We start from the raw sequence: 23,570 nt of genomic DNA on the forward strand, positions 1-23,570 counted from the left end.
ACTCAAAAGCTTCTGCACAGCAAAAGAAATAACCATAAAAATGGAAAGGGAACCCACTATATGGGAGAGCATAATAGCCAATGATACATTAGATAAGGGGTTAATTTCCAAAATATATAGAGTGCTCATACAGCTCAACAAAAGTAAGACAAAGAACCCAATTAAACAATGGGCAGAGGAGCTAGACACCTTTCCAAACAGGATATACAAATGGCCAAGGGACATATGAAGAAATGCTCAACATCACTAATCATCAGAGAGATGCAAATTAAAACAACAATGAGGTATCACCTCATACCTGTCAGATGGCCACCATCAACAAATCACCACATAACAGGTTGGGCAAGGGTGTGGAGAAAAGAGGACTCTAGTACACTGCTGGTGGGAATGCAGACTGCTGTAGCCACTATGGAAAACAATATGGTGTTACCTCAAAAAATTTAAAATTGAACTTACATTTGACCCAGTGATCCCACTTCTAGAAATATACCCTAAGAAGCCTGAAACACCAATCAGAAAGAATATATGTACCCCCATGTTTGTAGCAGCACTATTTACAATAGCTAAGATCTGGAAACAGCCCAAATGTCCATCAGTAGATGAATGGATAAAAAAGCTATGGTACATATACACAATAGAGTACTATGCAGCTCTAAGAAAGAAAGATCTCTTATCCTTTGAGATGACATGGAGGGACCTGGAGAATATTATCATAAGAAAAACAAGCCAAAGAGAGAAGACAAATATCACATTATCTCACACATTTGTGGAATATAATGAACATAACAGTCTGAGGAACAGGGTAGACCCAGGACCTGGAAGTAGGGTATAGAATGACAACCCTGAGAACAGGTGGTGTGGGGGAAGAGTAGATAAACCACAGAACTTATATTCATGTACTCATAACCAATGGACATGGACAACAACGCTGGGGACAGGATGGGGGAATTGAGGAGGAGTGTGTCAAGGGGGAAAAAAAAAGAAACATCTGTAAAAAAAATAAGTTGATAAAAAAAAAAAAAAACAGAATGAAAGTGAAGGGATAAAAACAAAAACTTCCAAGCAAATAGTAAAGAAAAAAAACTGGGGTAGCAATACTCATATCTGATCAAATAGATTTCAAAATGAAGGCCATAACTAAAGACAAAGAAGGCCACTACATAATATTGAAAGGATCTATCCAACAGGAAGATGTAAGGTGGGTCAACATATATGTACTCAATACAGGGGCATCAAAATATATTAAAACTTTTCTGGAGAATTTCAAAGGAGAAATCGACAGCAATACAATCATAGCAGGGGATTTCAATGCCCTACTGACATCATTGGATAGATCCTTTAGACAATAAATTAACAACAGAACAGAGACTCTAAATTAAGCACTAGACCAAATGGATTTAATCAATATCTACAGAGAATTACACCACAAAACTGCAGAATTCACATTCTTCTCAAGTGCACATGGGACATTCTCAAAGACAAACAACATGTTAAGATACAAACTATGTCTCTACAAGTTAAAGAAGATTGAAATCATATCAGGTCACAACGGCATGAAAATAGGAAGCAATTGCAACAAGAACATGCAAAGACATTTGAACACATGGAGGCTAAATAGCATGTAATTAAACAACAAGTGGGTTACCAAGGAGGTCAAGAGAGATATTAAAACCTTCCTGGAAACCAATGAAAATGAACACACAACAACACAAAACCTATGGGATGCAGCGAAAGCAGTTCTGACAGGGAAGTTCATAGCACTACAGGCCTACCTCAAGAAACAAGAAAAATTTTTAATTGAGTGTCTAACCTCACAACTTAAAGAATTAGTAAGCAAACAAAATGAAAACCGCAGAGCAAGTAGAAGGAAGGAAATAGTAAAAATCAGAACAGAAATAAATGACATAGAGTTCAAAAAACAATTCAAAGGATCAATGAAACAAAGAGCTGGTTTTTCGAAAAGATAAACAAGATTGATGGACCCTTAGCTGGAATCACCAAGAAACAAAGAGAGAGAACCTAAATACACAAAATAAAAAATGACAGAGAAGTTACAACGGACACCAAAGAAATACATAAGAATGTTAACTACTGTACTATGAACAATTATATGGCAACAAATTCAACAATCTAAGGGAAATGGACAAATTTCTAGAAACACAGTCTCCCAAATCTGGACCGGAAAGAGATAGAAAACTTGAACAGACCAATAACTAAGTAAATTGAACATGTAATCAAGACTCTCCCAGCAAACAAAAGCCCAGGTCCGGATGGCTTCATGGGGGAGTTTTACTAAACATTCAAAAAAGAACTAACACTCATTCTCCTCAAACTATTTCAAAAACTTCAAGAAGAAGCAAGACTTTCAAACTTGTTTTATGAGGCTTGCATAATTCTAATTCCAAAACCAGAAAAAGACACTACAAAGGAAAAAAAAAAAACTACAGGCCAATATCCCTGATGAACATAGATGCCAATCCTGAACAAAATACTAGCAAATCGGATCCAGCAATACATCAAAAAAAAATTATTCACCATGACCAAGTGGGATTCATCCCAGGGATGCAAGGCTGGTACAATATTCACAAATCAATAATTGTGATACACCACATAAATAAAATGAAGAATATAAACCACATGATCATATCAATAGATGCTGAAAAACATTTGACAAAATCCAGCACCCATTTCTGATAAAAAAGCTCAGCAATGTGGGAATAGAAGGATCATATCTTGACATAATAAAGGCCATACATGAAAGACCTACAACCAACATCATACTCAATAGGCAGAAACTAAAAGCATTTCCCTTAAGATCAGGAATAAGACAGGAAAGCCCACTTTTTCCACTGTTATTTCACATAGTACTGGAAATGTTAGCCACAGCAATAAGAATATATATATATATATATATATATATATATATATATATATTCCAAATTGAAAAGGAGGAAGTGAAACTGTCATTATTCGCAGAGAAAATGATAGTAAATGTAGAAAACCCTAATGACTCCATCAAAAATCTACTAGACTTAATAAGTGAATTTGGCAAAGTAGCAGGATACAAAATTAACGTCAAGAAATTGATGGCATTCTTATACACCAATGATGAACTCACAGAAAGAGAAACTAAAAAAGCAAGTACATTTAAAATCTTGGCAAATAAATTAAGATACCCAGGAATAAACTTAATGAAAGAAGTAAAGGACCTATTTGCAGAAAACAACAGGATACTGAAATAAAAATAGAGGAAGATATAAAAAAGTGGAAGCACATACCTTGTTCATGGATTGGAAGAATTAACATCATTAAAATGTCCATACTACTCAAAGCAATCTATAAATTCAATGCAATCTCCATCAAAATACCAATAACATATTTCACAGAACTACAACAAATATTTCAAAAGTTCATATGAAACCTCAAAAAGTTAAAAATTGAATTGCCATTTGACCTAGTGATTCCACTTCTAGAAATATACCCTAAGAAGCCTGAAACACCCATCAGAAAGAATATATGTACCCCCATGTTCATAGTAGCAGTATTTACAATAGCTAAGATTTTGAAACAGCCCAAGTGTCCTTCAGTAGACGAATGGATAAAAAAGCTGTGGCACATATGCACAATTGAGTACTATGCAGCTCTAAGAAAGATCTCTTATCCTTTGAGAAGACATGAAGGGACCTAGAGAATATTATCTTAAGCAAAACAAGCCAAGCAGTGAAAAACAAATATCACATGATCTCACTTATTTGTGGATTATAATGAACATAACAGTCTGAGGAACAGGGTAGACAAAGATACGTGGAAGTAGGGTATATAGACTAACAATCCTCAGAAGACTGGGTAGGGAAGGGAAGAGATAAACCATAGAACTTATATGCATGTACGCATAACCGTTGGACATGGACAACAAAGCTGGGGATGGGGTGGGGGGTGGGGAGGAGGGTGTCAATGGGGAAAAAAGTTGAAATATCTGTAACAAAAATAAATTAACAACAAAAAAAATTAGGCCCTGGCCTGTTTGGCTCAGCTGTTAGAGCGTCAACCCGTGGACCAGAGAGTCCTGACTTCAGTTCCCGCTAAGGGCATGTATCTCGGTTGCAGTTTATCCCTGACCCTGTTGGGGTCATGTGGGTGGCAACCACTCAATGTGTCTCTCTCACATCAATGTTTCTTTCTCTCTCTTCCTCCCTCTCTCCCTCCTGCTCTATCTGAAGATAAATGCCAAAGAAAAAGAAATTAGTTCTCCAAAATCAAAAAATAAGTAAATAAAATAATTTTTTATTGATTTTAGAGTGAGAGGGAGTGGGATAGAAACATTGATGAGAACAATTGGCTGCCTCCAGCATGTCCCCCACTGAGGATCAGGCCCACAACCTGGGCATGTGCCCTGATCAGGAATCGCACCCGCGACCTATTGCTGCATGGGTTGATGCTCAACCACTGAGCCACACTGGTCGGGCTTTTTTTAAATCTTCATCTGAGGATAGTTTTCCACTGATTTTTAAATACAGTAGAAGGGAGGGAGGAAGAGGGGGAGAGAAACATCAATGTGACAGAGACACACTGATTGGTTACCTCCTGTATGACCCCTACTGGGGCTGAGGTTCAAAGCTGTAACCCAGTAACATACCCTTGACCAAGAATGGAACCCTGACTCTTCAGTCTCTGGGCTGATGTGCTACCTGCTGAGCCAAACTGGCTAGGGCTATGACTTGCTTTTAGTTAAAAAATTTTTATTTTAGATCATCCTATGTGGTACTTTATTTTTCTGAGTTTTTTTTTTTTTTTTTAAATTTTTTAAAGAAGTATTGATTTTAGAGAGAGAAGAAGGGATAGAGAGTGGGAGAGAAACATTGATTTGTTGTTTCACCTATTTATGCATTCATTAGTTAATTTTTGTATGTGCCCTAACTGGGGATAGAACCCACAACTTTGGCACATTGGTACAATGCTCTAACTGAGCTACCTGGCCAGGGCTAGGTCTCTGAGTTTTTAAGGACTGCCTTGCAAGCCTCCCCTGAGCTTGTCAGATTTAGCGTGTTGCCCCTTTTTTGTCCACACTGCCTTGGAAGGAGTAAGGATAAAATGGATGATGGAATTAAGAAACTGCTCAAAGCCTCTTTGTACATGACACACAGTAATGTAAGCATTTCTATCCTCATTCAATGTTGGATGTCATGAGGGTAGTGGTATAAGTCAGCTCTGCGAGGACTAGCACAACTTATGGTGGTTCTCTTGTCAATAAAATGTGGCCCTTTCATGGAGTCATGAGGAAAGCACTTCTGGTGACCCACATATGGGAAGACAAGGTGTTGTGGTAAGGTTTGTTGAAGCTGGAGCAAACACAATGGACTGTCCCGGATTCAGGTCTATCCCACTGTGGAAAAAGTCCAGGCTTTTCTTCATCTGGCATAGAAATAGGGACAGTGTCCAGAAATTCTGTGCCATGACAAGACTTAGTCCAGTTTAGTCACTGTCCCCATCTGACTAGCTTAGTCTGTTCCCACCTGTGCTTTGGCTGGCACTCTGCCTAGACTTATACGTGGAGCCTGCGTTTGAAGTCTGTGTGGCTGCTGGACCCCAGGTGGCTGCTAGGCCCTCATGGTTGTTATGGAGAGAAAAGCATTAACAAACTCAGGTAACAGGCCAACACCCGTTACTGGCGCAGAGTGAGTGAGAGAGCTTTGTTAAATTTGGATGATCTCGGGATTGGGAAGGGCCAGGCACTTTTTCAAACTAACCAATCAATTTCCCAATCCTTCACAGGATTGTCTTGGGTCTTTCCTCTAACCAACCAATTTTCCTGGATCTTCCAGGATTCTGTGTCCCCTATCCAATCTGATACTTTTCCCTGGCCAGGCTCCTCCCATTTAAGGTCGCCATCTTAGTTCCTATTGCACGTGCTTTATGAAAGAACCACCTCCCCCTATGCCATCTAGTCTTTTACTGGGCATGTGCCCAGCAGGAAATTTCCTCGTTATTATTATTCTTCTACCCATAGTTTTGACTAACAGACAGGTTGTACCCTAGAGACTGGAAAGCCGGTCCCTTCTTCCTGCATGGGGTGAAAGGGGTGCTAATCTCCCTGGTGGGGCAATACTCTGATCGCTGGGGTTGCCTATGAATGCTGTAGCTTCCTAGCAAAGGAGGCCTGATACTTGTTTCAACTTCCTAGTTTGTTGTGCTTAATAATGCCTGACTACCTTTGTTCTCTTCATTAATATATCTAGTTCCCTAAAAGGTCTGAGCCTGCGGGAGATCACATCCACAACACAAGGCCAGTGTAGACCAAAATGCTTTATTGCATGCACCTGGGTGCAGGTGGGCTCAGCCTCAAATCACAGTTGAGGTGCAGGTTGTGTACTCTACTTTTAGCTTCTAGCAGTTCCTGCTGACATACTCTGCCTGGCCCATGGTCCACTTTGCAGTTGGACTGGTCTGATATCCTGTCCTGCATTTGCTGGGTGATTGTCTTGTGGATAACCCAAGAATCCTTCTCAACAGAAGGTTGAGCAAAGGTCATGCAGGCAAAACGATTTTTCAGTTTCCGCCTTTTGCAAGCTTTTACCTTTACCCTTTAAAACATTACTAACCCTTTCACTACCTATGCTAACAATTCCACAGCTGAATCTCCACTCCTGAGTCAAGCTGAGGAAATGGGATGAGAATACACTTTATTTTCTTCACCACAAATTCAGCTGGTGTGTGAACCAAGTACAAGTATGTGCCTGAATCACCTCATGATTTACTTTTAGTTCAATGTTGAGCAAATCATGAACATTAGCCATGATTTATTTTTTCTATTTAATAGGAACATATTTTCCTTAGGGAATTAATCATGTTGAAAACTTGAATTTTCCCTTTGAGCATGACTTTTGTTTTGTTTTAGCCATTTTAAGAGAATTATTCTTAAAAGGCATTGCCTAATGCTTTTCTGAGTATGAATTTAATTTGCCTTGGGGACTTACAGCTATTATGAATGTAATCCATTGCCATCCTGAGATGTACTTAATGTTCAGATTTAGCTGTCTCAGAATTTGGTATAATATGTCCTCTGTGTGCTTCTATACCATCAGATATCTCACCTCTGCTTTTGCTGTAGCTGCCTGCTCTTCTCTGCTTCTCAGTGGCACTGCCTTGTGTCTTGGTCAGGGTTTCAGTTAAGACAGAAAAGCCAAAGCAGGAAGTGAGGTCCAGGGGTAGGGTGAGCCTGGTGCAGCTTGGTAGCATCTACCCTAGGTGCCATGTCTTCTGCACTGCTCTGTTCCAGGAGGTCCTACCATGTGGCTAGTAAAAGACTACTGTAGCTCATTTCTGTGCCCTGTCTTGTCTTGTGGTATGTGGGCAATAGCCCCTTTTCCAATGGTGTTTTTGTGTCTGCTTCCTAGGGGCCCTGATAGAGTTGACTGGCCTGGTATAAACTTGTCACTTAGGCCAGAGATTGTGATGCTGGGGATAAGCATCACAACCCCCTAGCAGACAGGGTGGGTCCCTGAAAAAAGTGGGAACAAGATGGCCCCCAAAATAAATCAGGATGGCTTTACCAGAGAGGGGCGATAAGGACAACCTAAACTTTTTTTTAATTTTTATTTTATTTATCCTTACCCAGGGACATTTTTTGATATTTTGTTCAGATAGAGTGGGAGGGAGAGAGAGAGAAACATTGACATGAAAGGGACACATCAAGTGGTCACCACCCAAATGACCCAACCAGGGCCGGGACAAACTGCAACCTAGGTACGTGTCCTTAGCAGGAACTGAACCCGGATCTCTCCAGACCGCAGGCCAACACTCTTAACTGCTGAGCCAAACTGGCCAGGGCACAACCTAACCTTTTAATGATTTATCTGTAAGCCTCTTACTATACCCTACCCTGGCAGGGTGTGGATATAGACTATTGCAATAGAAAAGCATTCCTGCTGTGTCTTCCCACAGCACTCAGAGATGCACAAGTGTGTCTTTCTCAGTGAGTTGCCTTTCTGTGCATTCAGACTGCCTCAGGTGGGAACTTGGGAGTTTTCCCAGCCTCCCTTCCCTGATCCCTTGGGCACAAGAACAAACACCGTCCCTGGGAAGAACTATTCCCAGCTTCTGCTTTAAAGGCAACAGTGGGCTCAGGTTTTATGGGAGACAAACCAATGTTTCACATCTCACCTATCTTGGTACCAGTTCAATGTGTCCTTCTCTGTTTCTCTGTTTAGTGAAAGATATGGAAAACCTCATCCACCCACATCTAGTGTAAAGACAACCTGGGCTATATGGGATGTCTCACAGGCAAGCTCGTGCTTCTCCTGTATGCAGTCTGTAATGTTGATTGAGCTGCCTAGAGATTTTTTGTGTCCTCATTCTTATCTATGTCCTAGATTAGCCCTAGTCACCAGACCCTGTGTGATGACTGAAATATTCTCATCCACATGTCTTATCTGATACTACTGACCATGTGTGACTACTGAGCACTTGAACTGTGGCGACTGCCATGAAAGAAATGAATATCGTTTTTTGTTTGTTCTATTTTATTCAATTGTTTTTATTTACATTTAAATAGCTACATGTGACTAGTGTATTGGATAGCACAATAATCTAGAGACAGGTGAACTTACCAAATAAGTCTAAGATAGGTGACCTCTTATTGTGTAGTTCCTATAAGATAATACATTTTTGCGTGTGTGTTCTCGAGTGAATGGGCCCCTTCCAGTTTTGTTCTTAAAATTACAATCAGCAAAATTATTTGATAAAAAACAACAACAACAACAACAAAAACCACACCACAAACAGAAGAGAATGAACAAAATAAAGCTTTATTTGTGCTGTCCTACAGATCATTCTGAGGCCCTGGTCACTGCAAGTTTACATCTAAGCCATTTCATAAATAGCACCATAACTACAGTCTTCCAAGTCTACCACAAATGTGAAAGGTTCAGGTGCATAGTTCTCTGTGGCTAAGCATGGTAACAACAGACCATCACTCAGTATACAGCCACTGCCCAGCCCACTGGGTGTCACAGGTATATTTGCCTAATCACCAGAGAGGCCAGTGCAGGTACAGTCCACAGTATATATTCAGTATCCTAGACATCCCTTGAATACCTAAACAGGTGCAAGTCACCGCAGACTGTGAGGGAAAGACAAGGATAACCTTTTCCTGTCCTCAAGGATCTAACTCAGCAGGGTACCTTCCTGTACTCCACACCATCATCTCTGGCATGCTTGGCTAATAAACAAATACTTTTTGACTTGATGATTTACATCATCTTGCTAACTTTCAGAGGACTTATGGCACATTTGAAAGAAAGAAACTTGATTCAGAGCTCCAGCTCTCGTCACTGGACCTCTATGGTTCTTATGCCCCAATGACAGAATGAAGAGCAGGTAGAGTTTGCGAGGATCCAGTTCTAGACAAATCAGTGCTCTAAGTTACCTGAGTTTTCACTGGCTTCCCTGAACCACCCCACAAATTTGGAACATGTTGATCTCCTACCAAGAGGTATCCAAGGTTGGTAGGGGAAAATCTTTCCAGATCACAGCTTGGAGAAACAGAACATGTGACTGGAATAGCTTTAGAACTCAAAGGTGAGCACATTCATGCCACCACTTTACAAGTTGGGTTTAATTGTACACAAACCAAGAGAATTAGAAATTTATATCAAAAAAAGGGATGCTGCAGGCTCAAGCATTCTCAAGAGAGCTGTGTTTAGACTGAGGTACAAACCCTTCCAATTCAGATTTCCAAATATGCCAAACAATAATTAAAAGTACAACATCGGATCCTCTCCATGTTTCCCATGAGTGAAAGCAGACAAGATGTTCATAACTCTAAATGTTACAAAGAGTGTGTACAAGCAAATTCACACATTCCACATGTGTGTTTGAATATTATTCTTCCAAAATATAAAAGTATAAAAATAAAATCTCTGCCTTTTATATCTAGAAACATCTGGAAAACATAATTGCTTCTATTTCTCAGTCATCTGAGCAGACACACATTTTACCAGGTTTTTCACCTTCCTCTGCTGTTAGGAAAGGGCACAGAAACAGAGACTTTTCATTCAAGGAAACCAAATTTAAGACAATAGAACAAACACTAACTACATTTGACAGTATCCCTGCATGGGTTCTCCAACAGAAAGAAAGAAGAGATTTTAGCATTGACCTTACATTAGGGGCAGTGAGGGTTATGTGCTGGGAGAGGACAACTCTGGGACATCTAAAAACAAGTCAACTAAGAACTATTTTCTAGAAGGACAAGTTCGGATCTTGGGCACTGGGTTTTAGTCACAGCCCATTACTGACCAGCAGCCCCCTTGTCTTTGTGCTTCTGGTAGGCACTTAGTATTTCTGCAATGATGCTGGGGTCCTCCAGGGTGGTGATGTCCCCTAGATCATGAGCTCTGTCTGTGATTATCTTCCTCAGGAGCCTCCGCATAACTTTTCCAGACCGAGTTTTTGGAAGACGTTTCACTACCTGGCAAGGAAATAGTGCAATATTAGAATCTGAGGTGGTGACCACATTCTCAGTCAGCATCTGACTGCATTGAGATAAGAAGGGCTCTTCTCAGATCATAAGGCCCATGTTCTCTGGTTTTATCTACCCACAATCTGAACCTGAAGTGGTATCAACCCAAAGGGCAGACTCAACAGTGAATCATGCTGAAACCTCCACCAGGCCAGAGTTCACCTGTACCTGGGTGTACCTCACTGCCAACATCTCTGTTTCTCCCTTAAGTTATATTAGCAAGAACCCCCAGGTAGCAACAGAACCAAAGAGTTGTCACAGCACCACATCTACACCTCCTGGCCTGGGTCTGGGTTGGTTTTGTATTATGTCTGAGGTGAGAGCTGCTTAAGAGAAAAAACATTATCTTGCAGGGGTGTGAAAATTTAGCATTTCACATTTTTAAAAAACCATAACCCATTCAAAGGCAATGGCAATACATTAGGAGCTATATCTGGGCACTTTAACAGTGACCTATCTTTTGAAAGAGTTCAGTTCATGTAGGGAGAGTTCAGGTCTCCCTGAAACTCTATTCCCCAAGCCAACAGTTAGACCTTGTGCCACACCAAATAAGCTTCAGAGGACCACTTTGAGATGAAGGAACACTATGGGGGAAATGTTAACAAATGAAAAGCTAATGGGGCCAAGAGGGTGGCCCAATTCTTCCACAAAACTACTCCAACACAGGCTCCCTCAGATAGGGTATAGTGACATCTCCTTTTCTGGCACCAGGAACGGTGTTCAGAAACCACACAGGAGCTAAAGAACTGTGCTACCTTCCACATGTTTCTCTATTTAAAATCCCTAATTTCCTTCTGTTTCTGTAACCAGCCTCCATATGCCAAAGTAGAGAGCATCTGCTCTTGCCCAGCACTACCCCTGAACATGTAAGCTGTTCAGATTTCTGCCACTGTATCTCCCTGCTCCTCTCCCTCTCTCTCTGACAATACAGCCATCTGCTACTCTCATCTACCACTCAGGAAACCAAACAGCTAGTGTCGGTTTTTCTGTGATGTTAGTTGTGGGAAGTGGAGAAGGTTTAGATGGGCAGTGCAGTCAAACCTGAGGCAGACGTGCACTCACCAGAATCTGATCGGGCACAGCGTACTTGGCAATCTTGGAGGCCACTGCAGACCTGAGTTCACTCACCACCACATCCGAGTCACCTGCATTGTCTTTCAACACAATGAAGGCAAATGCAGCTGGAAGGAGAGCAAGATGTTGGAATGTGTTAGCCAGAGTATTGTATACAAATCACCATAAATTCAAATCATATGTTGGTGACCTTGTAGCAGCTGGTTTCTTTAGTTGCATCCCTAAAGATGCATTATCATATTCATTCAAAGAGAAAGATTCTGTCAGTTCCTCTGAATATCCTAGGTGGGAGGGCATGTGTGGGTGAGAGCTTGGCACCATGGCTCTGATACTTAGACTGGCTGTGTTGTGTGACATTGAACACAGGACTTATCCTAACTGTCCTAGCACCTGTGAAATAGCCCTGTAACACAGGCTCACAGGAAATTTAATCAGTTCCCAAGAGATGATACAAGGGAACACTGCACATGCCACTAACTTTGTGCATATGTGTCCAACATTGTAAGCACCAGCCACAGTGAATATCTAAATTTAAACTAAGTTAAAAATGCAGTTCTTTGGTTACATGAGTCACATGATAGATAGTTCCATCATGGCAGAAAGTCTGTGGGGTGGCAATGGCTATCCCATACTTTAGCAAACTTTGTCAATATCCTACCTTGTTCCAGAAAAGATTTACAGTGGTTCCCATAGGTCTCTAACTGTATTTCTTTTTAATTTATCTGGGATAATCTTATATATGGTATGACATCAGGATCTAATTCAATTTTTTGTCTATATGAGCAGTCACTTGTCCCAGCACAATCTTGGGCAGTGTCCTTTCCCTTACTGACCTGTAATGTCCCCCTCTCTCATACATAAAGTTCTTACATATGTGCAGCCCTCCTTGTTCATTTGTTTGTTTATTCCTATACCAATTCTACCCCATCTTAATAAATTTTCCTTCTGGTACATATCACCTAACATACTATGTAGTTTCCTCATTGATCATTTTTATTGTTTATGTCTGTCTCTTCCCTCTAATCCCTAATCACCACAGCATGTCAGCTCTAGGGCAGCAGGACCTCCTGTCTCTTTCACTTTCTGCTGTGTCTCAGTATCTACAACTGTGCCTGGAGTATAGCAGGTGCTCATCAAATGTTTGTTAAATGCATTTATGAATGACTTTCCTGAATAAACTATAATCTGTAGAGATTTACAACCTTTGCCTGAAAACCTCTCCACATCTCTACCAGTCAAACTCCCATTCATCCCTCAAGACCCAGGTTAGCTACCTTGTACTCTGTGAAGCCTTTCCTGACTCTGTCCATGAATGCAGCTGTGGCATTTTCTACGTGTGAACAGTTATTGTTCCCCCATGCTTACCTCATTAGGTCGTCAGATCTTTGAAGGGAAGAGCTGCATTTTTCTCTCCTCTTAGTATTTAAGATTCTGAGCAGTCTAGGCCCAAACCAAAGGGGCTCAGAGGAAAGGGACAAGCTAACACCTGAGCTGGCTGTGTAATCCCACTGAGAGATGTTTATTGTAGATTTAATGAAAAAAAAAAATTTTTTTTATCTTCACCCAAGGACATTTTTCCATTTTTTGTTTAGATAGAGCAGGAGGGAGAGAGAGAAACATCGATGTGAAAGGGACACATCGAGTGGCTGCCACCCACACAACCCAACCAGGCCGGGGACAAACTGCAATCTTAATGAAAATTTTAAAACCAAAGCAACAGATACTGATTACCAAAAATTAAAACACTGTAGAAGTATATAAAATAAAATTGTACCTCCCCTCCCTGCCTCTCTCCTTTCACTCTTCCACTTAAAGGTAGTGCAGAAGGATGATTAGGAGAGACTGCTCTGGCTCCATATCCTACCTCTGCCACTTGCTAGCTGTGTGGCCTTGTTACCTGTGAGGAAGCCACCTAACCAGTCTGTGCCACAGTTTTCTACTTATAACCTGGGGAGCTAACAGTACCTGCCTCACAGCTGTGTGTCAGGATTAAATGGTGACAGCCCTTGTACAAAACCCACAAGTAACAGGTTCTTAGGGGCTGCTGGCTGTTGTCCCCAGACCCAAATTTTAAAGTTAATTTCTCGATGTATATTGCCATCTTTTAAACCCTAGTGGGATCACACTGGACATGCTGCCCTGTGTACTTGCTTCCCTCTGTCTCTAATTGGCACCCTTCCCTGCCAGTCACTTGTATCTATAATGAGATGGCAATAAAATGAGCCTGGATTGTTGAATTCTAAGCAGAGATGGGTCAGGAAAGCCTCAACGTAGGATGAGGAGTAGGCTGAGAGCCCGGAGGAGGTTGCACAAGGCTGAACTCAGGGACTGGTAAGACAGGCTGATGGCAGAAGCTCAACACATCGGTCAGATCAAGTACCGACAGAGAGAATGGGGACAAATAAATACACAAAAGCTTTCACAGATTGTTTTCGAGTTCACCAAAAACAGTTAATGAATTATGTATTATTACAAATGAACAGATACTCAATTTTGTAAGAAATCAGAAAAATAACATATCATCATACTCATACACAAATTCTCCCCTACCAGCCTGGCAGACATTAAAAGGCTCAGCACTATCAGAGTAGCTTAGGATGCCAGGAAACAGTGCTGAGAGCTGCTTATGGGAATGTGAAGTGTCCAAGGCCTCTGAGACTCACACATAAAGACCTGTTCCCATCTCCAGCCACTTCTGATTCCTAACATCTGCCCATACATCCAATCTTCTGTTAACAAAGGGAAGGCAAATGAACACGTTTTTGTAGAGCACTGTAATACTAATTTTTACAATTGGCCAATTTAAAAAAAGTGTTGAGTAAATAATGGAACAGTGACACAAAGACATGGAAGAAAGGCAGGTGACCTTTGGGATACACTTGACACAGAATGTCTCAGTCAGCAGGAGGAAGAGTGCCCAATCACAGACCACTCAGCAGGGCAGTAGAGGTCAGTCTACCCAGTAGTGCAACAGAGAATCAGTGAGTCTCCAGGTCACATCAGGCCAATGTGGCCTCTGTGTACCTGGCATTACAACACTCAGATGATCCTGCCACTTCCCAGACCCACTTGCTTAGAAACTGGCAGACTTTAGAACAAAGTGTGTCCTCGGTAAAGAAGACAATTCTGATAACTTGTTCTATAGTCCCTTCCGTGTGTTGCTGTACAATGGGAACTACATGTCAAATTCCTCTAAAAAGAGTCCCAGAACAGCAAAAGAGCCCACTCTAGGGCACACATTAATCTTCCAGTGTAGCTGTAGAGCTGGCACTGGATGCTATGCACAAGCACGTGCAAAGAGATGCTATAGCAGGGCATTTCACCACAAGTCTTCTGTAATAGAGCTGCCAGAGTAACCATGGATAGAGCACTGGACTCCCCAAGCTCAGCTGAAGCTAAAGAGCTCAGGGCTGCTTATGGATGAGTGTTCTAAAGGACAGAAGAACTAGAGGATCTCAGAAATCTGACCTTGCCTGGCTGGTGTGGCTCAGTGGTTGAATGTTGACCCATGCACCAAGAGGTCACTGGCTCGATTTCCGGTCAGGGCACATGCCCAGATTGTGGGCCCAATCCCCAGTGGGGGGCATGTAGGAGGTAGCCAGTCGATGTTCTCTCTCATCCATGTTTCTGACTCTCTCTCCCTCTCCCTTCCTTCCTCTGTAAAATCAATAAAAAAGGAAAAAAAAAAAAAAAAAAGAAATCTGACCTTATTCTAACAGGCATGCTGTTCAGCCTTCTCACCCAAAATCTACACTTGAAAGAGAAGAAAACCAACAGCTTCACCCATAAATATCATGCCACCTACCCTCCAGAGTCTGTTCTTTTTACAGAGGTGCTGTGATGGGAGCGAGACGAAAGGAGTTCCTTCCGTGGCACTCACCTTCTCCTTTAATGTTGTGGGGGTAGCCAATGACAGCAGTCTCCGGCACTGCAGGGTGGCTAGCCTGCAGAATAAAAAGGCAAAATATGTAGGAGGTGGAACACCTGACACCACAAATTTTAGCTCTCAATCTGAGACCAACATGGCCTGCACTCACCATTGCATCCTCAATCTCTGCAGTCCCCAGCCTATGGCCACTGATGTTGATGACATCATCCATCCGCCCTGTGATCTGGTAATAGCCTCCCTCGGTTCGGTAAGCTCCATCTCCAGTGAAATAGTAGCCTGCACCACAGTGAGGAAATTCAGAGCCAATGCCTTTGAACCAGGACCCAGAGGGGCTCTCATCCTTACATAAGGAACACAATGGGACCCATGTACCAGCCTTGCTCTGTAGAGAAAAGCTCTGAAGCCCTGCACTCTGCTGACATGCTGCCTGCTGGCCATTCTTGCAACCCCTCATAGAGACACTGTCTAGATGTGCTGTTTGGCTGTGTGCCAGTGAAAGGGCAAATGGCTTTAACAAAATGGTGTGAATCAAGACTGAAAATGTCTTGGGAGAAGAAGATATATAAGGAGTTGCCCTCAGGCTTCCCAAAAAGTGAGTCTCATTTACAGGCTTGAGACTGAAGAGTATGGGCTCCAATAGGTATACTGTATTTGCCAACTCTTAACGCAATGACACAAAAGCAAACTGATGAAAAAGCTAGAAGAAAACTTTTAGTTATCATGACAGTTTTCCTAATAGCCTAAAGAGTACACACCATGGGTCATGGATATGCTCAGGGCTCTGTACACTCTCACACTTAACCCCATGATGTTCCCGAGGTGAGTCTTTTCCCATTTTAGACATAAGTCAGGGAAGTAAAGGGGGAGGAAGTAGGACTCAAACCGATGTCTTCAAAGTGCCTGTTCTTAACCTGCACTATGCTCACAAGTCACCATTATCTTAGAAACTTATTCTGAGAATAGGGTTCCAGCAGTGTGTGGAAAAGCATCACATAACCCACGTTAGTCTCCTCACCTGGATAAGCCTTGAAGTAGGCATCCATGAATCTCTGATGATCTCCATAGATGGTCCTAGCCATGCCTGGCCAGGCCTGAGAGAGGCACAGAGCCCCAGAAACATTGCCGCCCTCCACGACATTCCCCTGCAGACCGGGGAGACATGCATTTGAAAATATGGACAGATTCTCACTGAGAAACAAAGAACTGATAATCAGCTTCATTCTCCTAACTGCGTGGCTTGAGACAGAAAATGACAAGAGTGCACTGAAGGAAATGTCCAGAGCTTTTTCTTCCGCAAGGAATCCTCCTCAGGAGGACTTCTGAGGCGAACGTGGGCTTGCCCAATATGGTGATTGTATCCACTGTGTCTCTAAGAAGAGACTCTGCAGTACATACTGCATGAGGACACAGGCCCTCTCTGTTACCTGCTAGACCCTGGGCATGTGTGACATGGGCGAGTGGGTAAAGGAGGCCAGAAAGGCAAAAACACCGGGGAGCTCAGTGGGGTGCATGTAGAGGAGGGAGTCACTTCTGTGAGGCCCTTACACACCTTCTCATCCATAAGAGCTGGGACAATGCCAAAGAAGGGCCGCATCGCCATGCCGGGGAGGATTTCTGCCCCTTCTTCTGAGGGCCGTGGTGCAATGCAGATGCCACCTGTTTCTATGGGGATGACAGGGAAGAAACACCAATGGGCCAAGGAGCTAGTGACACATTTATTCAGGCCAAGTAGTCAAGAATCTAGGACAGACACACTGGCTGGTGCTCTCCCAGAGTGGGAGTTGGGTGGAACTGCCCATTTAGGGCAAGGAAACGGCCCCTACTGTCACAAAGATTTTTCTCTGAGGCAAAACTAGACTTGGGTTCTAATCTCCACTGTAGAATGGGAAAGGGGCCCTGGCAGAGGGCTCAGTTCCCAGGTGCCGTGGCTTCTTAGCTCACTGGGTGCTGCCTCTCCTCCTCCAGGGCCCTGTTTGTCCAGCCCTCACTTCAGAGGAAAAAGTGGAACCCACCTACTTGCACAAGAAGATAAAGACTTGCTTCTGGACCAGTGCCCCAAACAACAAAAACAGATGGCCACAAATTCTGTTTTCATATTATTTCTCTGACACTTCTTTCTGTCAGTCTACAGGGAAATACCTCACGAGATTCAGTTGTAATCTTAGTCCTGTGCCCTCCTGAATAGATGAGAACTGAGCCACTTGGAATATCCCACTTTCTGGCTTCTGGAAAAAGGAGACTTTAGCTATATCAGTGGTAGTCTCCTGGCCCAAACATCCTAATAAGTCAGAAACCCAAGAGAAGAGGGGGCAAATCTAAACAAAATGCCACAGAAAACTTTTCCCACTAAAATTTAGATTTAGACTTAAAGTTCCTTAAACAACAGGGCTCATCCTCATCACTCGCATTCAGAAAGCAGTCCTTATGAGGAAAGTGAACATTTGGCTGAGTACTTACTACATGTCAGGCCTTGGGCAACATGAGTTAATGGTATCATTTCATTGCATCCTCATTCAGAGTCTGGAGGGAGCACCCCCATTTTACAAATAAGGGAACTGACTCTCAGAGAAGTCATTACACATCCCAAGTCTTAAAGCTGCAAAGCCAGGCTCTACCTCTGAGCTTCAGAAACCAGCTTTTTATTAACCATATATGTTGAGGGCTGAGGCATTAGTGGTGTTGGATCGAATTCACATAGCCTCACACCTGACCACTCCCCACCTTGCCTCGCACCTGGTACTTAGCTGCATGTTCTCAGTGCACTAACTTGACAGCACAGCCATAGCAGGAAAGGCCTACCTGGTTCCCAAATGTGTCCTGACCCCTACTCCTGGAAGACACTCTCACCTGTCTGCCACCAGGTGTCTACCAGTGTACATCTGCTCTCCCCTACCACATTGTGGAGCCACTCCCAGGCCTCCTGGTTGATTGGTTCTCCCACTGAAACCACACACAAAAGAAAAAGAGATGTTAATAGATCTCAATAAACCTGAAACCAAAATGAATAGATGATTAAAGGGAAAACCGCTCTAACTTTTCCTGAAAGACATAATAGGAGGTTTGAAAAAGCAGTGAGATCTGTCACATTATGGCTATTAAAGAAATACAAGTTAAATTAGATATTTTCACCATTGGAGGGTCAAAAATAACAAAAATTGACAAGGATGTAGGGGGAAGAATATCACATGCACTGTAGGAGTATAATCTGGTACAGCAATTTTGGGGAGAAATGTGAGTACTTCTCTTTTTAAAAGTGCATACATCCTATACAAATATTTTGGTCAACTGTTTGGGACAGATTACACTAAAGTTAATATAGGTTTATCCTATTACTCAAAAATGTCACTCCTGACACACACTTCACAAAAACAAGTGCCTATGTTCACCAAAAATGGACATAAATAAGAATGTTCACAGTGGCCAAAAACTAAAATACTATTCATCAAGAGTGAAATGGGGAAATAAAATGTAGTATATGCATGCAGTAAATACCATATAGCATAAAAATGAATAAGCCATCACTACATTCAACACCAACAAGGACAAACCTCAGAGTCCTGGCCCTAAGCGATTACTGCGAGCACAAGAGTAATTCATGCAGCACAAGCCCATGTATATGAAGTTCAAGAATAAGAAAATCTATCCATGCTACAGCAGCCAAGTAGTGGTCATATCTGAGGGCTCCCGAATGGGAGAGGGCATAAGGGAGCCTGCTGGCGACTAGAAATTTTTATGGCCTGATCTGGATGTGGTAATACTTGTGTGTGTGTGTGAGTGTGTGTGTGTAGTTCTCAAGCTGAATGCCTAGCATTTGTGAATTTCATTATATTTTATACCTCAGTAGAAAGGGGAAAAGTACCTATGTGCTATGACTCTATTGCCAATTTCAGTGTCTACCTGCTGTGGTCTGAATGTGTATGCCTCCTAAATTTATGTCAAATTCTAACACTAAGACACTACACTAATGAAACACCCACACCAGACTAGCATTCAGCCAGAACTTGCAGGTTTTGATATACTACTGCTAAAATACTGAAATACTCTCATGCCGGTTGCCTCTTGCTTGGGACCACCCATGATGCAGCATCTAACCAAAGCTTGTTCTGATTGGAGTCTCCCATCTGGTCACCCAGGTGGCTGGGTTTTGTGTATATCACCCCTGCACTCACGTATGCCCACAAGGAGGCAGGAAGATGCCACTGCAACACTAGTTGATACTGGGAAACTGCCAATAGCCCCAATAGCCAACCACAGGGATATGACTACAAGAACCATGATAATCCCCACAGGAGGGTATGAGCAAGTTTTCAAACAACATAGCAGAGCTATATGGAAAACTGACTACTGATGAGTTAAAATAAACATCACATTGTAATAGTACAGTGTGATCACATTCATCATAAAGAAATCAGCTCAGAGCTGAGCTGTGTCTTTGCATAGAAATATAACTTTGAAGACCATGCTAGAACGTATACAAACAACAGGGTCCTCTGGGGTAGCACTCACAGGAACATCAGCTTTCATTGCAAAGTACCAAGTTTTGCTTTTTATAATAAGATTATACCTATGTTACTTATAAAATTAAAAGTTAAAAAAAAACTCTTTTAAGAAATATATATCTTGGGGTAGAAGTCTTGAGTGAACTAGATTCTGATGACTGGTGAAATTAGAAGAAATCAACATACCCAAAGCCTGAAGTGCTGTGAGGGCTAATCCAGCCACCTAGAATGGTCCTGAGCTATAACCATAGCAAAAGACCAGCACCAAGCTGGCCCTGCCCAGGTATAAAACATACAGTTTGTCCGAGAGCCCATGTTCTACAGCAGTCAAGGAAATCCCCAGGAGAAGCAGCTCAGAGAGAGGTCTTGAGGGAGGGTTGGATCCTGAGGTGGGAAGGAGCAACAGGGCACTGTAGGCAAGGGGGACAGAGGGAACCAGGGCCCTAAGTCCTGTACCAGCACTGCTCACCCTCATCACTGACAAGTAATGTGTGCACACCACCACTGAGCTACATTTGCTATGGACAAAATTGACAAAAAGACACATCCCATGAAAAACTACCAAGGAGATCTGTATATTCACCAAGAAGCAGGGAGGGCCTCCTGCCTTGTTTCCCTTTCTGACCACATCTGGCAACACGTGTAGGGGCAGAAATAAAATGAATCAAGAAAGAGCAGAGAGAACTGGCAGGACCTCCCAGCTACCCTCTGAATTAATCCCATATCATTTCCCAAAAGCTTTCATGAGATTTGGCAACCTCTGTTAAAACTAAAAATGGAAATAACCTTTGATCTTACAACTACCTGCATGGAAATACCTACAGTGAGAGCAGTGCACAGCACAGAATAACATTTATTTTGGTGCTTGGAAATAACAGGTGCCCAGCAACATGGGAATGCTCAGTGAACAGCAGTTGACTTCCACAGGGCAATCCCATGCAGCCACTGAAGAAAGAGCTCAGACCTTATCTTACAGAGTTGGTAAGGATTCATAAAAATGAAGCCCATAATATGGATAGGCACAGTAAGTGTCTGGAGTGCTGTGCCCCAGACTGTTAGCAGCTGTGGGCTCTGGGGAGGTGCTGACAGGCCTCTGCTTCCTACTTTATGCGGCCTAACATTGTTTGAATTCACCACAGACACAGTCACATAGCTTTCATGATTAAAACCATTTAGAAGCCTGCAGTGGCTTTGACAGACAATACACACACCCTCCCCAGCTACACAGCAATGCTCACCTGACCCCAAAGTCCGCAGGGATGAGCGGTCATACTTCTGCACCCAGGTGTCACCGTATTTTAGCAACAGCCGGACAGCTGTAGGGGCACCATAGAACTGATTGATCTTCAACCTTTGCACCATCTCCCAGTACCGACCTACAAAAAGGCCTCAATTCAGTTAGTCTCAGAGCCCACCAGACGGTATCTATTTTAACCTAATTTAGAGATCAGTCAACAATACTGGGTACTGGATACATATAAACACCTGCATTCTTTACAAAAGCAGGATTAAACACCCAACACCAGGATGGGAAGGGGGACCTCTGGGAAGGGGTTCCCTGTGGCAGTCATCCCCTGGCACACCCCCATCCATAGGCTTGCCCTTTTGTAAAAAGTTTCACCTGGCTCTGGACAGTTGCACCCACATAGTGTGCTCCATATAATATAGTGAGGAATCAGTTAAAAAGATGTTACTATGAATTTATAAACAACCCATGTAGCATTAATACAGAACTTGCATTTAGTTGCATTTAAATGGTCTCTAAAGTGGTGACTGGTGCTTCCCCTGGAACACTGTTCACAAATGCATGTGTCCCAGGGAGCAGGGCAACTGCCCAACATGCACTCACCTCATTTCCCATACTCCACCCTCAACTCATCACTATTATTGTGCACACAAAAAGCTGCACTTCAAGCGGTTAAAGTGACTGGCTATGACCCCTATATAGTCTTCCTAAAGAGTATCCAATCCCAGTGGGAGGCTGGAGAGGAGCAAAAGGAGGTGAAAAAGAAGTCCCACAAACATAACTGTCAGTTCTGTGGGATGCTTGAGCAAGAGCCTCTAGCAGGGCCACCATTATTGGATTATAATAAAACAAAGACTTGGGGACTCTGAGCTGAGTGGGAGAAAGATGTCAAAGTAAGAAAGATATGCCATGTCCTCTAAGTAAAATCAATTCATGGAGGTGGCTCCAGGACATGCATGACACATTCTGATGGAACAGCCCTAAAGGCACAAGTAGCAGGCTGAAGAAAGCACCTCTTCATCTGGGGGTCCAGAGGAGGGTGGCAGTTGATCTGGGCTTTGAGGAAGAGATGGATCTGGTCAGGAGTCCATAGAAGTAAGAACAGTGTTAAAGGGAAAGCCCAAGGCATGCAGTTTAAGTTAAAGAATGCTGGAGTGTGTGGTCTTGTGACAGCTTCCAGTACCAAATTAGACCCCCTCCTATTGCTCATCTGATCTTATTATGGACAAGGCAACTGTTGGGCAACTATGCCATGGGACCACAAACCATAGCCAGGCCAGTGCACAGGCCTCTATTCCACCCTCCTGTGAACTTTTCCTCCTTCCTCAAGCTCTCTCCCAGTCCTCACCAGGATCAGGGTAAACAGGAGTACTTTCAAAAAGGACAGTCGTTGCTCCATTGCAGAGGGGCCCATATACCACATAGCTGTGTCCAGTGATCCAGCCAATGTCAGCCACACAGCCGAAGACGTCTCCTGGCTGATAGTCAAACACAAGCTGCAGAAACAAGAGAGGCTTGTCAGAAGCCTAAGACCCAAAGTTCCCACATGTCACTAAGACTGGTCTATAACTACAAAATGTAGCCACTCCACTGGCCACCAAGAGCAGAGAAGTAAGTAAAAAGACAGAGTTATAGGTAAAAGCAACAACACCTTCTCAGAGGACAATTAAAAAAGCCAGACCTTAGAGTTACACTAATTAAAGCCCTAGATTGACAAAGCCAATCTCTATGCAGAAGTCACACTAAAGCTGATCTTGCTGGGGAACTGCCTTTGAGGTCATGTCAGGGCCTTCCAGGGGCAGATGATGCCCCATGATCATGAGTATTCACTCACAGGTAAAACTTCAGTGGTATGTATAGGGGCATTTTTCTGCATTAAGTTATACCACAATTAAAAATTTTCTTTTTTTAAATCAATGTAGTTTTTCTTTTAATTTGTTGATTTTAGAGAGAACAGAAAAAAACATCAATTTGTTGTCCTATTTATTTATGCATTCATTTATATGCCCTGACCAGGAATAAAACCTTGTTTTATAGGAACGATACTCCAACTGAGCTACCCGGCCAGGGCAAGTTATGCCACAATTTTTTGAATCCTTTAAAAACTGTGAAAAAGTAAAAAAGGCCAAAAAATGCCTCAAGCATCATCAGCTTCTAAGAGCCTGAGAGGAGAGATAGGTGTCTCCTGAATTCTTGCCAAAAGGTCCAACCTGAGCTTGATCCCATCTCTGGATCTAAATGCCCTTTGCAGGAAACACAGAGGAAAAGGGACAAATGGCCAGGTGCTGCAACAGACAAAGTTTAAGAAAATGAAAAGAATGGAGGGTAACCTATAGGTTTCAA

At 42.6% G+C, this 23,570-nt stretch overlaps 1 protein-coding gene across 8 annotated transcripts in view; it reads right to left on the reverse strand.

The window, feature by feature from the left end:
• Positions 1-8,731: 8,731 nt before the first annotated feature.
• ACSS1 (acyl-CoA synthetase short chain family member 1) overlaps positions 8,732-23,570 on the reverse strand; it is a 92,840-nt gene continuing 78,001 nt past the window's right edge. For 2 of the 8 annotated variants that reach the window (XM_036245559.1, XM_036245558.1), the window contains 9 exons: positions 22,576-22,723; positions 21,220-21,357; positions 18,330-18,422; positions 17,032-17,144; positions 16,498-16,624; positions 15,631-15,758; positions 15,474-15,537; positions 11,582-11,700; positions 8,790-10,468 (listed from right to left, as the gene is read on the reverse strand). In XM_036245559.1, coding sequence (XP_036101452.1) covers positions 10,289-10,468; positions 11,582-11,700; positions 15,474-15,537; positions 15,631-15,758; positions 16,498-16,624; positions 17,032-17,144; positions 18,330-18,422; positions 21,220-21,357; positions 22,576-22,723 — 1,110 coding nt within the window. In that variant the 3' untranslated portion in view covers positions 8,790-10,288. Of the gene's footprint in view, positions 10,469-11,581; positions 11,701-15,398; positions 15,538-15,630; positions 15,759-16,497; positions 16,625-17,031; positions 17,145-18,329; positions 18,423-21,219; positions 21,358-22,575; positions 22,724-23,570 lie in introns of those variants that run through there. The other 6 variants (XM_036245557.1, XM_036245553.1, XM_036245556.1 and 3 more) reach the window with 6 other exon arrangements.

The sequence above is a fragment of the Molossus molossus genome, unplaced genomic scaffold, assembly GCF_014108415.1.
Source record: "Molossus molossus isolate mMolMol1 unplaced genomic scaffold, mMolMol1.p scaffold_m16_p_6, whole genome shotgun sequence".
Lineage (NCBI taxonomy): Eukaryota > Metazoa > Chordata > Mammalia > Chiroptera > Molossidae > Molossus > Molossus molossus.